At 34.2% G+C, this 15,733-nt stretch overlaps 2 protein-coding genes across 3 annotated transcripts in view; both read right to left on the bottom strand.

Annotated features, from left to right (window-relative positions):
• Window positions 1–7,640, bottom strand: part of LOC113114777 (sister chromatid cohesion protein PDS5 homolog B-like) — a 33,403-nt gene extending 25,763 nt beyond the window's left edge. The window contains exons 1-5 of one of the 2 annotated variants that reach the window (XM_026281768.1): window positions 7,351–7,640; window positions 4,143–4,269; window positions 1,461–1,664; window positions 961–1,047; window positions 773–870 (exon numbers count right to left, since the gene is read on the bottom strand). In XM_026281768.1, coding sequence (XP_026137553.1) covers window positions 773–870; window positions 961–1,047; window positions 1,461–1,664; window positions 4,143–4,250 — 497 coding nt within the window. In that variant the 5' untranslated portion in view covers window positions 4,251–4,269; window positions 7,351–7,640. The other variant, XM_026281770.1, reaches the window with a different exon arrangement.
• Window positions 7,641–9,010: 1,370 nt separating this feature from the next.
• Window positions 9,011–12,272, bottom strand: LOC113114776 (NEDD4-binding protein 2-like 2). Its single transcript, XM_026281767.1, has 6 exons — window positions 12,151–12,272; window positions 10,842–11,869; window positions 10,526–10,650; window positions 9,797–9,885; window positions 9,507–9,583; window positions 9,011–9,201 (listed from the first exon to the last, which is right to left on the bottom strand). The coding sequence occupies exons 2-6, from the start codon at window positions 11,867–11,869 to the stop codon at window positions 9,078–9,080; spliced, it is 1,443 nt and encodes a 480-aa protein (XP_026137552.1). The 5' UTR covers window positions 12,151–12,272; the 3' UTR covers window positions 9,011–9,077.
• Window positions 12,273–15,733: the final 3,461 nt, after the last annotated feature.

Genomic DNA, 15,733 nt, shown 5'->3' with positions numbered 1-15,733 from the left:
GAAGGGTTTCCACCTGGGATTCGCACACATCATTGTCATCTGACCGAATGCAGGGAAATAATATCAGTGAGCAGGAGGCTGACAGCTTATTAGGACATAACAAATAGGCTGCAGCTTCACATTTACATCTCAAACAGAAAACAGTAAACCACAGAGAAGCTTTACTGAATGATGACAGTCGCTATAGCAAGAATCACCATTGAGCTTTCGAACCAAATGGCAGCAACTTCACAGGACTAGGTGATACATTTCATACGATTACATTTTTGGTAATATAAAATAAGGCAATGTCGCCTATAAAACACTTTGAATAGCAATCAAGAAACATCTGAATGATCACTAAAAAGTTACCCTTCTAAAATTTATTAAAACATTTTACTTGTATATATGTTGCCAAATAATCATATTTTACATCTTTTTTTTATCAAATCATCATTTTATATAATTTTAAGTTATTTGATATTTAGCCTTGTTTATATTGGAAAATGTGAAAAATAGATATGCAGTATTTAAAATAATTTTCTAAATAACTTTATAACTAGATTTTTTTATTTTGGACTGTCCAAAAGATTTTTGCATCTGTGTAGTAGATCAATAAATCAAATATAAAAATGTTAACAATATAAATAGTAAGCCTAGTAATAGTAATTTTTGGAATAAAATTTAACACTAGGAAAAGTGATCAAGTGAGTTAAACATATACACGTTATAAACAATACTAAATGAATAAAATATACAAATAATGTTTTTGGCTATACTGAGCTATACTCACTTGATCACTTGGAACAGCGTTCTGTAGAGCTGAGTAAAGATCTCATTGCTGTCCTCCAATTCAAAGCAGATGTTGTAGGACTTCACCCAAGCGATGTTCTAGAGAGCCAGAAGGGAAAAGGAAAGGTCAGATGCATGTTCAGAAACCATGGGAAGACATTGCTTTTCTATATCTGTTGGGTGCCATACCTCCAGTAGATAAAAATATCGATTAAACTGAGCGCTCTTGGTGTCTTCCAACCCTTTCAGCTGTCGAGTTATGAACATGAAAATATCCTGAGTGGAAAAGAAGAGCAAAGAGTTTTACTATTTCAAGCACCTGTGAAGTCAATGCATGAGAGACAGCAGTGTTATTTTAGTATTCAATCCGTTGCCGTCTTTTGTTCAAGGTGAAGAAAAACAGACACAAATATCACCCTCAAAATTTCAGCACATCGGTTTTAATGCACACTAATACAATTAAATGTTTCTTTCCCAATACAAACCACAATTTGGCTTAACTGGGCCATAATAGACTTCGTATTGGGCTGGTCATGTGATCTCAAGATGGTAGGCATCATGGTAGGAATTTAATATTAATAATTATAAATGTAGTAATTAGTAATTATAAATGCAAACATTCATGGTTCTTCACTGACATATGCAAGAAGTAACACTGCATTCAAATCAATAGATGTTGAGTTTCCAACCTTAAGTTTATCAGGTGACGTGTACGGTGCCTCCGGGGCATAGATGCGAAATATATCGGCAAGGCAGCAGGCCACAAGTAGTCTGACATCTTTGTCTGGGTGTTTGAGGAAAAAATCTGATGCGAGATGCAAGGCCAAGTTCAGATAAAGTTCCTTCTCCTCCTCTGAGTCCTGGTCCATGTCCATGAATGTTTTCACCACCATCTGATTTTGAATAGCAGCATAGAGTCGTGTGTCAACCACACATCTAACTAACATTGTGATGTAAAACACTAATGGGAAACACACTTTCACTTGACAGTCTTACTTAAAAATAGACATAAGTGGCAAAACCACTGAGGGAGGAAACGCTATCTACAAGCTGTAAAAACAGCTTGAAAAATGAGCAGAAAAATAATAATTTCATTCTATGTGATAAAAACTCAGGTGAGGTTTAAAGATCTAAACATGAAATGTTTCACACACAATATTTCTGCTAAAATAACCACAGAAAAAAAAAATCAATCACAAATATGGATCAATCTACAAAAATCTATAAATAGAACTTGTTCACATTAATTATTAATTCTGGATACTGGATGTTTTTACATTTTTAAAACAAACTATTATAAATTCATTTTTGTTAACTGAAATAAAGATGAAATAAAATACCTAAAAATATAAATTTTGGACTACAGAACTTTACTACACTTGTTAGATTCTAAAATGACTAACTAATGGTGTGTTCACACCAAATACGAAGCGAACATGCCAATCGCGTTCCTCGCTCTAGTTTACTCGTGGGATGTTTTTTGGATCACTCATGCTGTTTTTATTTGCTTGAGTGAAGCGAAAAACATCCCACAAGTATAACCATGATTAGGATAAATACGATCGCTGCTTTGTACCTGTTGTGGAAGTCCCAAAAATGCCAGAAAGCCAAACACAGACGTGTCTGTTCACAGCACCATACAGAGGTGCACAAAATCTGTGAATTTGCATCATAGATTTTGGGGTGCCCGCAAACAGCTACAATGCGCTCCTCCATTTTCTGATTTAAACAGATGAACCAACAAGCAGCAGGCAAATTTTCCGCTCGAGCTGAATTTTTTTAACTTGCATGAAAGACGCGACTGAGTTGAATATCTCCCGTTTCGGGCAAACGTGTCACACATTTCACATCCTTCGTTTCCCCTGACGCGAATTTGCCTCCATTTGTGCCCTGGCATTAACTTTGTATGTAATCTACTCATGCGAATAATTAAATTCACGTGTGGTGTGAATCAGTGATGCGCGGGTTGATCCAAAATGAGCGGGTACCCGCAGTTACGAGTCATCCAAAAATATTTTTTATGAAATTCGAGTCGCGGACGGTCGGGTCGTTTGAAATGAAGATGCCTATTAAACCTTTGTAATTAATATAGTACTAGACACAATTTTGAAATACATAGGCCTACACTTTATTGGCTCAATAACTGGCGCAAAGATGACGCACGAGCTCAGTCTGCAGGTAGAGATGGAGGCGGAAAGAGAAAAGGTGAAGACGCTGTTTTTGGTAAACTTCATTAAGTTTTGTTTTATAGAAAACTTTTTAAAATGTATCTTAATTTTGATCAATGTTTTATCAATCAATTGCCCGTATTTTATAAATAAGAAGCAAATATATAGTAGACAATGTAATGAGGCGCCGGCAGGATCACTTGCATTGCATGTGAACTGGAGGGCGCCGAAACTCAGCTTGTGCCTCACAGATTTGAGAAATATAGGCTATATATTACAGAAAACTTGAAATTTCTACTTTTAAACGAAAATATTAAAACCAAAATAAATCGAGGAAATGTGCATTTCTCTCTGGCGTGGCGAGTCTACATTGTCAACTTCATCTTTGCAGCAACACAGAAAACACCAGTTTATTAATAAACAATTAAATGTCTCCTTGCATATTTTCGAACCAGTAGGCCATTCTGGGTTGTGCGAGACCCCACGGAATGAGTGAGCGGAGCGTAATATATGGAGAAATGAGCTCTGATCGGAACAAACCTGAACCTCACTGTCTGCTGAACAGAAACATCAAAATAGACATAGCCAGACTACACTATTTTAGAACAAATTATGAGTTTATGGATGATTTATATATATATATATATATATATATATATATATAATTCTTGACAAAATTAGAATATAAGGATTTTTTATTTTTTTGCCTAGTTCCCTAGTTCCTACATCTATGGCCAAATGACGCTATGATGAGCATTTACTTCTAAAAAATTTTAGGAAATTACACAAAAATTATATTATTATAGTTATATTTCAATTTCACAAAAAAAAAAATACAGCATTTTGTTCAAGCAATAATAAAAGGACACATTTAATTAAAAATGTATCTTTTAAATATAATTTTATTTTAAGAAAAATCGTGAATCGAATCGTGAGCTGAGTGAATCGTTACATCCTTATTAAAAAGCTATTTCAAAGTAATATATTTAGATTTATACATATATACATATATATATATACACACACACAAATATTAATTAACACTGGTTACTCATTAATGGTATCAAAAGACTTGCAGGCTATATCTAACAGAAGACTCGGACAAGCTTCAGTACTTATTATTCTTTGTAATTACACAGAAAAATACATCCAGCACTTATAATAAGCTGTTTCCACTTGGGTGAATGCCAGATTGCTGCTCACCTTCAGTCGCCGAACCATCTCCTCCTTGGAGATCTTATCAGAGATCTCCTTCACCCCCGGAGGGTAGGTGATTTTGCCGTCCGTGGCTCGATTCTTGGAGTGAGCCATGCTCTCCAATCAGTGCTTGCTGCAAACGTGTCAAACCAAATAAGACATGAATATGTCAGCACACAAGACTAAGTGGACAGGGAATTTCCATCAATTACTTTTTTGGAGAAGAATGTAGTGCTTAAGAAATCATCCAGTGGATCCTGAATATGGATTAGACTTTGACTACACTCAAAAAAAAAAAAAAGCAAAGTCAGTTTGTTTTTAAAAAATTGCAGGATGCCTGCCAAAACCTCACCTCCTGTGGACAGTTAAATATTGATGGCGCTAAAGAGCAGTGTCAGACATTTAAATTCAAAGAAATGTTGATGTGCACAGAGGTTTAACCCATTAGCAAACTAAAACACCCACACATGAATTACAATACCAAGTAGACTAATTTAAACAAACAAGACAAAAATGCTAATTAAAACAACTGCATAATAAGTGTTGCACATAATCATCAGCTGTATTTAATTATAATAAGCCGCTAAATTAAGCCTACTGACATAATGAAGAGTAAAAAATTAAGTAAGGAAAGACCCCATGAAATCCTACTTCAAACAGGAATGCAGGATGTATTGGAGGGCTTGTACTTATGCTTTTTACAAAGAAAAAAAAAAAAACAGTATATACAGTCCCTCCAGAAAAACGCGATTATGCGATCGCCTGATTTAATGCATAATCAGCCAAAGGCCGCATAATTATGCGGAGTCGCATTTTTTCAAATATGCCACTCTTTTGCCGCATAAATTGCCGATTTCAAGAAGCAAAATATGCGGGGCTAGCATGATTTCATAATCCCTGTATTTTCGTTGCGAAAAACTCACATATATATTGGCAGAAAGTTGAAAAATTTTGCGTTTACTTCACACAAGTAAAGCGCCATTTTCCCCCTATTGCCATGGGAACCTTATGAAGTGACGTAATTACATGACGTGAACATCATCTGCAAACCCAGCGGTGAAACCAGGGTGAAACTTGAAGCGCGCAAATCATTCTTATTTGCCAACAAAAATAAGCGCAAAAGAACGCGCAAAGCAGTTTCCCGATTTGTTACATGACAGTGGAGCCAAATTATATTGCGAGAACTTGTGAAAACTGCGGTTTAAAGACATAGAGAAAAAAAAAGGTGATTCCCCCAACACCCCCTTCTCACTAGGGGGTAGTAATTATATTAGTAGTATGTAAAATAAATTACGTTGCAGTAAGAGATTGCAACTTAAATATTCTGTGATTTAGTATGCTCGCTTATCATAGGAAGTAATAAGAAATTACTCTTTAAATTAAGGTAGTAGCCAAGTGAGAAAAAGGTATTGGGGGAATCACCTTTTTTCCTCTTTTTCATCAAACCGCAGTTTTTGCAAGTTCACGCAATTTCATCGCATAAAATTGCAAAAATATCCCTCATACTCCATAGCATTTTTTAAGAAAACGTGCCGCAAAATGAAGGATTTTTGCCCCCAACAATCACAAAAAAATCCGCGTTTTTCTGGAGGGACTGTATAAACTGTAAAACATGAGTTGTCAATATTTCAGTCAATTCTTCCAAAAGAAAAAGACTGTACATTTTTAATGTTAAATGTAAATTGTTAAAAAACAACTGCCAATGTGTATTTTATATATATATATTATATTAGTGTTGCAATTAAATGGAAATATTGATATATTTTCCATTCTGTGACATATATCTGCATGTAACAGAACACTGAAAAATGAACTTGGTACTATGCATCAGCTGATTGGATTTTAAAATGTGGGCGCAGCACTCAAAAATGAATCCGATCTTCAAAGTCAATAGCGGAGGGGAGGAGCTTAAGCATTCTAAAAGAATGGATAAGTCCAGCATATACAGAAAAATCAGTTTTTTTTAACAGAAGATCGAATTATGGCATTTAGATTAAGAAAAAAAAATAATGAAGAGAAATATACATGCATGATTCATTCACAATCATATCTATAATATGAATTTACAAATTAGGTCCAATATTATTGCATGTGAACTTCACCAACAACAAAAAAAAAAAAAAATGCTTGTGAATGCATGCATGTATGCAAATATACTTTGATTTGGATTTCATGAGGTCTTTAAATACATAGAAGAAAAATAAATTAGTCAAAATGCAAATAAACGCATTATAGGTGCTTTGCATGTCTCAAGAGCGATCCATAAAGTTGTAACCACAATTACGCAATAAATTAATAATTCAAGGTGAAGTGTAAATTAGCTGTAATTTCTAAGCAGGTTCAACACAGTCCAAGTGTTTCACAATCTCCGCAAACGCTACGCATACAGCAATTTACAACACATCTATGCATGCAATTAGTAAACAATGCATCGCATTTCCAGCTATTTACAGACACCATTACAACCTTACAACGATTTTGCACGAGGAAAAAAGAATAAGCTACAGTCTGACAGCAGGTTGACTTTCTGAACTAACGACTTTGTGCAGCACAACCAGGACAAAACACAGTCTTGATCACATAGCAGCTGTCATTTCATTCCTTTGACAGTGGTTTATCCCATAGAAACCGCGATAACACCCCTAAGGGGGTGTTTACAAGCCAAAATTCACTGCACACAACTACAGCACCCCTGTTACTATCTGCACCAATGCACAACAGCACGTCCCATCGCAATAGGTAACGGACTAAGTAAAATAAAACCATAAGAAATGCAAACTACATCAGTAGAATCTGAAATGTGTTTCGGATCAGATTTTAAAGGAGGCTGAATGGGTTTACGAGCAGCTAAGCTAAGCTAACAGCGCTAAAACACAAACACTCATATGCATGTAACACACACGAGGCATCAGGAAAGTGCACGGCCCTCTTTTGCAATGAAAACGACCACTAAAACACACGTAACCCGTAAACCAACAATAACTGTCATTGCAATTTGCGTTTAGAGTAGAAATCAAGCAAATTTGGGGGGAAACACGGTGAGAGTGAGAGTCAGAAATCCTCGCATGGGTTAACAGAAGAATAGACAACCAACCGCCGAAAAAGGAAAAAGCACCTACTAAAACAGCCACGGAATAATATTTCCCAATAACGGACTCCAATCGCCGCGGGTCGATTCCACTCGCTCGCGGATTCAAAGCGAACACACGTTTACCTTCTTGGAAAAAGTGCGCGCTCCACTCGTTTCTCCCAACAGTGAGATCCTCCTGTCGGCTTCAAAATGGCGCCAATTTGTCCCTATCTGCACCAGTCAGTGCAGCTCCGCTCAATACAGAGCCTTCACTTCCCTCCTCCGCTCGAGTTTATTTATTTAAGGACATGACTCTGTTTTTGTGGTTGTATTAGCGGGTTGGGTTTGCAAAAAGAAATAAACTTCTATAAAAGTGATGTAAATGGCTAGTGTATAAACGAGCGTTTATGTTGAGTCGCTAGCGGGTTGGATTGTGGTGCAACAGTGACACTTGTAGGCCACGAGGGGTATGACAGCGGTCTCCGCCTTCAGATACATGTACATATACAATGGATGGATAAAGGCACTGCATCAGTGTTGCTAAAATAAATGAAATAAAAAAAATATAGGTATTAGATTAAAATTTTAAACGTTGACGATTTCTAGATTGTGGCCTTAGAAACTTACTGAAATAAGTTTAAGTTGTGGTAAATATATATCTTGTAAAACATCTTGTAATGGATAGCATTAAACAGACTCAGTTTTATTTTTTAGATTTTGCTTTCAATAATGTACTTTTGTCTAATATCTATTTAGTTTTAATTTATCAATTTTAGTTTTTGAAATTTTAATACTTCATTTTGAACTTACTTTCTTTGCTACTGACAAGGCAACATCATTTCCCTAGTGGGAATGTATTTAGATGGATTTATGGTACTTATAGTGAAACAATGTAGAAATCTAACGGTTTTAAGCACTTATAAATTTTAGAAAAAAAAAAGATATTTAAAATGCTGTTTAAGGAACTGCTTTCCAACCAATTAAAATATTCAATATGTAAAATGTACTGAAAAATAAAGAAATACATTTTCTATCTGCTCACATTCAAAAGCATCCAAGTGTAGAAATGAATTATTTCCATTTTATCAAAACAATATTTATTTACAAAAATATTCAGCACTTCAGAAAACAGTGTATTTTTCAGTACACGATGCATCAAAAATATACAGCATATTCATTAAATTGTAAACCCTGAGATCAGATCAGTGTCTAGATTTGAGCTGCCAGCCTTTTTGGGGAAAAAAGACAAGAGAACGCTTCTTTAAAAATGCTTCTAATTCAGCATGTCCCTACAGATAATATTTTATATTTAGTCTTCTATCTGGGACCTCTGCATTCATTTGATGTGTCAGACTGTCTAAAAGTCGAGAGATTAATCAGACTCCACTGGTCATATCCTACAAATGTTCCACACTTATCAAATGTATTCATTTATGATTTACAATTTTGCATTACAATGGACAAATCTAGAACAGCAAAAAACTTCTTCATATGTGCACTAAGCATAATTACAGGAAATAACAAAGAAAGTGATAGTATTTTAAAAAATACATTCTCTTTCTTTTTTATTAAATGTATTTAGTATTTCAAATACATAGATATGTCAATAGTCATTAAAAAATAATTAGCTAAATTATTATTATAAATTAATAATAATTAGGATTATAAATGATCATTATTAGCTAAAATAATTATAAATCACCATACAGTCATTAAAAACATCTTTAGCTGAATCAGTATGTATTAAAACAATAATAATATATATATATATATATATATATATATATATATATATATATGACCACTATATTCAGGATGATAACATGATAATATTTCTATTTGAAGAACAGCTAAATGTCATCCGTTCTCTGTTAACGGTCTTTCTTTTTATGCAGAGGCACCACAGAATTCATCACAATGTCAACATTCATCGGCCGCTCGAAACCATCCAGCATCTTTGCTATTGTTTCTCGAGGGACTCCGTGCTTGTTCCTCCTGTTGATTAAATGAATAGACAGGAAATTACCAGGAAAGCCAAGCTCTATTAGACTGCTATACAAAGCCAGCTGTAAATAAAACAAAGAAATGAAAATAACAATGGCTCTTAGATAGCTGGTCTTATTCATGGGAATATGAAAGATACTTACTGATCCTAGACTATAAACATTTTATCCACTTACAATTAAATCTCTACCTCTGTACCATAAGCCAAAACCTGGTCCAAAGTCAATAGTCTTTCTCGTTCAGTGATTAATAAAAGTCACTGTGTTCCTGAGAACCAAAACTATAAACAGACTTACTTTTCTAACTGGGCAGGATCATATTTCCAGCGGGTATCTGGCTCAAGAAAGTCCACTCTGTATCCATTGTCTAAAGCCTGTGTAAAATAAAGTACATGAATAAAAATGTGTTACTAATTAGAAAGCTAGAAATAGTTCATTTAACAAATAGCTGGAGAAGTCCTTGTATTGTAATACGAAAATCTCTGTAAAATAAAACTTCCAGCCAGTGTTCGGAACCAAGTTAGGACCTAGCTTGCATTTACAAAAATATTCCAATCCCAGGAATTTACTTAAAGATACCAACTCACCATTTGAACATAAGGCTTCATTTCCCAGGCTTTAACATTAGTGTTGTCGATGATAACGGGAGAGCGGCCCTCCAACATCGCCTGCTCCGCTTAGAAATGACAAAGCCATAAAGAATTAGCATTCAGATTGGTTTTAGAAAAATGACTTTGTTCTTTCTCAAAACATTAAATGCTCACAATTGTTTGAACATTTTCATAAACACAAAATCGCATATAAACAGTCAAGAAAAAGTCATGTTCATATTTGACCTCAAAAGAAAAAGAAACAAATATGTTATTTTTCACTAAGAAAATGAAGGGTATATGAAACTTCTTTAGTTTTTTTTTGCACTATAACATTTTTTTTTGTGTGAAAATTATGCAAATTAATATAACATATTATATACATAAATATAATTTGCTGCTATATCTCTTTACCGTAATCCATATAAATCCTGTTTTCATAATTCAAATTGAATTATATGCATGTATACGTCATTGATGTGTTTGATAAAATTATTTAATTCATGTTTTACTGTAATAGTGGAAATGAATGCATAAAGCAATCACCAGTGAAAGTGTATCACCACTGAAAATAATGACAAAAATAAATATATATATATATATATATATATATATATATATATATATATATATATATATATATATATATATACACACACACACACACACACACACACATATATATATGACCCATGTCTACAATGATGTTACTTAGCCTATCCTCACCTCTCTTCTGGTTCCAGTCGTGCGCATCACCAAGCAGAGCCGAATCAAATTCATATCCGTTGTCTTGGAAAAAGTAGTCATCTGTGCTCAGTATTACTCCACTGGGACCAGTGGACATGAGCTCTCTGGGAGACATACAGTCAAATATTAGAAAATCTCTTTCTCTCTGCTTAGCTGAATTAATAAAAACATGCCGTTGGGATACTGTTAGTACAACTTAACCAATCAGTACAAGTTTTGCTTGTAATATGTCTTTAGTATTTTGGTTTGGTGCAAAATCATCAATGAGGTTATTTCTCTATTGCGTTTTGCTCACCTGGCCAAAGTGGATTTTCCAGATCCTGGGACTCCCCTCAACAATATGAGCACCAAAGCAGTGTTATCATAATGCTGATATGGGTCTCTTTCATGATAGTGCTGCTCCCAGTGTGCTGAAGATGGTTGACATTCCTCAGAGAATCCAGGATGCTCATGTGACTGGAAAAGCCGGTTTCGTTCACTCCACCTGTTTGAAGGTAATGGTGGTCCTTCCCATGGGCCCCAGCTGTTGTTGTTGGTGTGAAAACTGTGGAAGACGTTCTCCTGAGATCTCATGTCTGGAGGATATATGATAGCACCCTCAGAGGTCGGGGGACGGAAGAAGTGCACCCTTGGGTCTGGATGAAGCCATGGTGGAGGAGGATACCACGGCTCTGGATATCCTCCTCTACCAAAGTCCTCCATATTACATTGTAAGCGAGGCCTCCATCTTTGTGGATCTTTTTGGTTGCATTCATGTGGATCTGGGTAAGGTCTGTAGGCTCTGCCGTGATCAGTTACGACAACAGGAATGTCTGTACTGTTTGGTTGATCACTTTCGGGCTTGCTGGAAGGATGGAGGTCATGCTGTTCAACCGTTTTGGTGTCTGCACTGACGTCAACCTTATCAACTTCCTCAAGCTCTTTGTAAAATTCACAAAGCTCCTGCTCGATGGATGGTTCTGGGCGACACACAGGCCCAATAAATGAAGTACTAGTGATACCCAACTCTCCTCTCTGTGTTTGGCTTGTGTTCTCAATGGAACAGGTGTTGGTAACTTTTTTCACATTAGTGTCTGTCTGTATTTGTGTTGAAGTATCCAGTTCTCCACTATCTGGATTCACATACTGCTGAGTCTCGAAATGACTTCTTCCAACAGGTAAAAAAGCCAATTCAGTCTGATTATTTGTCTGGTTATTGGACAATTTAGCCACTGGTGTTACTCTGACACCATCTGAGTGATCTAGTGGTGTGTTTTCATATGGTTCCTCTACATTTCCACCATCAGGCGGAGAAGTAGATTCACTTGCATTGACATTTGGCATCTATAAAGAACGATAAAACCACAGTAAACAATATTATGTCAAGTCGTAGATTTTTTTGTACAAAGATTAATGGTATAGTCAGGCCAACTTTTTATTATTATTATCACAAGTTAGTCATCATAAGACTGTATAGGCGTTTATATATCTGTCTTCTTGACAACCATAAAAAAAAAAACTGTTTAAAATGACAGGAGCAGTTTCGATTAACAATGAGGTACTATAACTAAATGTAAGGACACAATGTTTTCTCAAATCGATCAAATTACTGTGAAAATGTTTACCTGACGCGTGATAAAACTTGTAAGCACTATGTTCTGGTTAATCAAATGTTTTGATCATGTTCATATCTGCGAAGGGAGGAGTCAACAGCCTAGACACAGGAAACCACAAAAGGGAAGTAAGAAAGTTCAAAATAAAAGTCTCAAAATTAAATTAAATTAAATTAAATTAAATTAAATTAAATTAAATTAAATTAAATTAAATTAAATTAAATTAAATTAAAAGAGGTATTTTATGCTCATCAAAACTGCATTTCTTTAATTGCAAATAAATTAAAACGTTTAATACTGTGAAATATTCTTACAATCAAAATATATATTTTTCTATTATGTTTCTATAATGTTTCACAGACACACACATTTAAACAAAATTTATTCCTGTGATGTAAAAGCTAAATTTTCAGCAGTCATTCTTCCAGTCTTGAGTGTCTCATGATCATTCAGCAATCATTCTAAAATGTTTTTTTTTTCTTTTCTTTTTTTCTTTTTGCTGCTGCTCTAAAACATTTCTTATCAACAAGGTTTCAAATATTTCTGCTGATTAATATTTTATGTGGAAACCATGTTACATTTTTTTCAAGATTCTTTGATAAATATATAGATCAAAGGAACAGCATTTATGTGTGATAAAATACTTCAAATTATATATGCCTTTACTGTCACTTTTGATCAAATCAATGGGCCCTTCATAAATAAAAGTATTACACGTGATATGAAACAAAATGAATATAGCTTATGCTTTCATTTATATTTCTCTGCATGTTTCAGTGTATTGGTAGGATATTGTCAACAAAAATAGTATGATTACCAATTTCACTTAAACCAGAAGTGAAAACTCTCCCAGTTTAACCACAGAATGTGTCAGTCACCACTTGATCCTCTTCTGTGAAGAAACGTGAGGATTGAGTCCACACAACTGCCAATTTTTCAAGAATCACTCTGATCTAAATAACAGCCAAAGCCAAAGCCACACAGTTTAAATGAAGACTTAACATACATACAAAATACAAATGTGCATATATTCATTGGAGTATATATATATATATATATATATGTATATGGCAATATGCATAAGGAAGTGGAAAACCACTGAAATGGTAAACCACTGAACTAAACTAAAACGACCTTTGAGTGAGTACATTTCTGTCCTTTTCAAGCTTTTTGGGGTTAATTTCTATATTTACTGTGGTATTATTACAAACACATGATAATGAAAGATGATATAGTATATTATTATTCTTTTTTTAGAAGCTTTTTAATGAACAAAGGCTTTGTTTATTATGTTTTAATGAGTCAAATGAGCTAAAACATTCACCTATTTACTAAGTATTGAATATGGATACAGAAATATTGACTTATTCTCAAATTCATCTTCATTTTTGATGACCATCAAAATATTGTGTTTTCCTGTAAAACCCCCAATTTTGCTCTCTCTCCTCTCTGCAGGCACAAACAAAATGTGGTAATATGTAGGGTTTTTAACTGAAATCCCATGTAAACACTGCAAGCAGCCAAAGTCATTCAGAGCAGCTTTTGAGAATTTTTTTTTTGAGTCATCTCACTGCCAAAAGCATTTAGTCTAGTCATAGATACCATCAACTGGGTCAGATGCTAGGCAGAGAGAATAAAAACACAAAATGTGTCCATAATTTGACCCAGAACCATGAAGAAACTCTTTGTTTTCATTTGTTTATTAATCATGGCAGAGACAATTAATCATTTTGGATGGCAACTTTTGATTGTTGCAATCTCTCATTTACTTTTTTATTTATTTATTTTATTTTATTGCTGATAATACGTATAGTCTATGTATTTAGTTAAACATTCTATCTTTCTATTCATTCCATATACATTAACTTTAATTTCTTTAATTTGTTTATTCACTGTACAGTATGTACATTTACATTGTCATTTAGCAGACGTTTTTATCCAAAGCAACTTACAAATGAGGACAATGGAAGCAATCAAAACCATCAAAAGAGCAATGATATGCCATGCAATATGCAATTTTTTATTTTCCAATTGGATGCATATACAAAATCATACAGAAATTAATTTGACCAAATATACCAGACAAGAATCCAAATCATGGTCTATAAATACATTTTAAAGGAATGGAACCAGCTCAGTATTGTAAAAAAAATTATAAAAATGAATGCTAATTTTCACAGCAGTTGATAAGAGACTGACAGTTTATGGCACAGCCACATTATAAGCGTTCAACAGTTGAGTATGGAGTTGGCCCTCATGATGCACATGACTTTCCGAGAGCTGTAACTGTACTCAAACTGCATGTGCTCATGATAGAAGTACAAATATCCTGTTAAAAAAAATAGAAATAACAATTACTTTTATAAAAGCATTCATGCTTTTGTGAATTATTTCAAATACATTACCTAACACAATGAGAAAGTTATGCAACATTATTAATTTTCACACACCGTAAAATGATATGCAGCAGCATCAACTTCGTCTCCTATTCCAGGAAAGTCTTTCTCAATTGATTGTGGGTATCCACTGTCCATGGTGCCCTCTCCTCATCATAACTGGAGATGAGATGCAACTCACATAAGCTTTTGGCATTTTAAAATGCAGTATTCTTCATCTATGAAAAGTAGACTCATGCCCATGTCTCGGATGGTAACTGCTGTATCTATTTTGGGGACAGTCTTTGGGAGACTGGTTTGTGGATGTATTTTGAATAGCCATCAACAAGACTGTAGCCATAGAGAGCCCACATTTGGATTCTTGACTCCTCTGTGATCTGGGTTTTCACCTGCAATTAACCCAAAAAACAAAGGCTGAATCAGGACTGTGAAGCCTTCTAGAATGATCCTTTGGTCAAAATGATCTATTACTCACCATAGAGAGACTGGATTCCCTTAATGTCATCCTCAGACAGAGGGTAACCCCTGCCGTAGGAGTAGACCGAGTACATCAGTGACCCTGGGTCAGAGGAATGGGTCATACAGAGAGCATGACCGAACTCATGGGCCGCAACCAAGTAGAGACTGAATGCTGAATCTTTTTGAATGTTATAAAATAATGTTGATAAAAATGTTAGTAAAGCCATTTATAATTTTGCAAAAGATTTTCAGATAAATGTGATTCTTATTTAAGAAAAAATCTAAATAAATGAACTTTTTGAACTAAATAAATTGACAATAAATAATACAAAATAATGAGCAAAAGTTAATTTTATTAAGTAGTCTACTTAAATTGTTAGCCTACTAAACAAATGTCATCTGTATTTTATATTAAGATTACGTTTAATTACATTATACATATTCAATTATTTAAAATTATTTTAATTTTAAAACTAATTAATTAATGAGTAAATCAATGAATGTTTATTATTCAATGTATTGTGCATAACAAAAGGTAAGTTGTGTAATTTTCTGTCGCAAATAGGAATTTTGAATGAAATTATGATAAATGTATAGTTTAAAAAGTTAAAAAGAGAGTATACATTTTTTTTTTTTTTTATATGTGGTAAACGGTTCATTTGATCAAAGTAAAAACCTGTGGTAACATTAACTCCAATAAGTAGCGCACCTAACACTTTTATTTTGTTTCCAGCAGCCAT

This window comes from Carassius auratus, chromosome 15 (genome assembly GCF_003368295.1).
Source record: "Carassius auratus strain Wakin chromosome 15, ASM336829v1, whole genome shotgun sequence".
Classification (NCBI taxonomy): Eukaryota; Metazoa; Chordata; class Actinopteri; order Cypriniformes; family Cyprinidae; genus Carassius; species Carassius auratus.
Note: the sequence above shows the minus strand (reverse complement) of the source record. Positions and strands in the feature narration are given on the sequence as shown.

What these genes read in the sequence shown, in the direction of transcription:
- LOC113114776 (XM_026281767.1), bottom strand. Translation starts at nt 11,869, where the DNA reads ATGCCAAATGTCAATGCAAGTGAATCTACTTCTCCGCCTGATGGTGGA. An exon ending in CGACTGGAACCAGAAGAGAG is followed by an intron (nt 9,886 to 10,525) that starts GTGAGGATAGGC and finishes GTCATTTCTAAG; the next exon opens with CGGAGCAGGCGATGTTGGAG. An exon ending in GATCCTGCCCAGTTAGAAAA is followed by an intron (nt 9,202 to 9,506) that starts GTAAGTCTGTTT and finishes TTTAATCAACAG; the next exon opens with GAGGAACAAGCACGGAGTCC.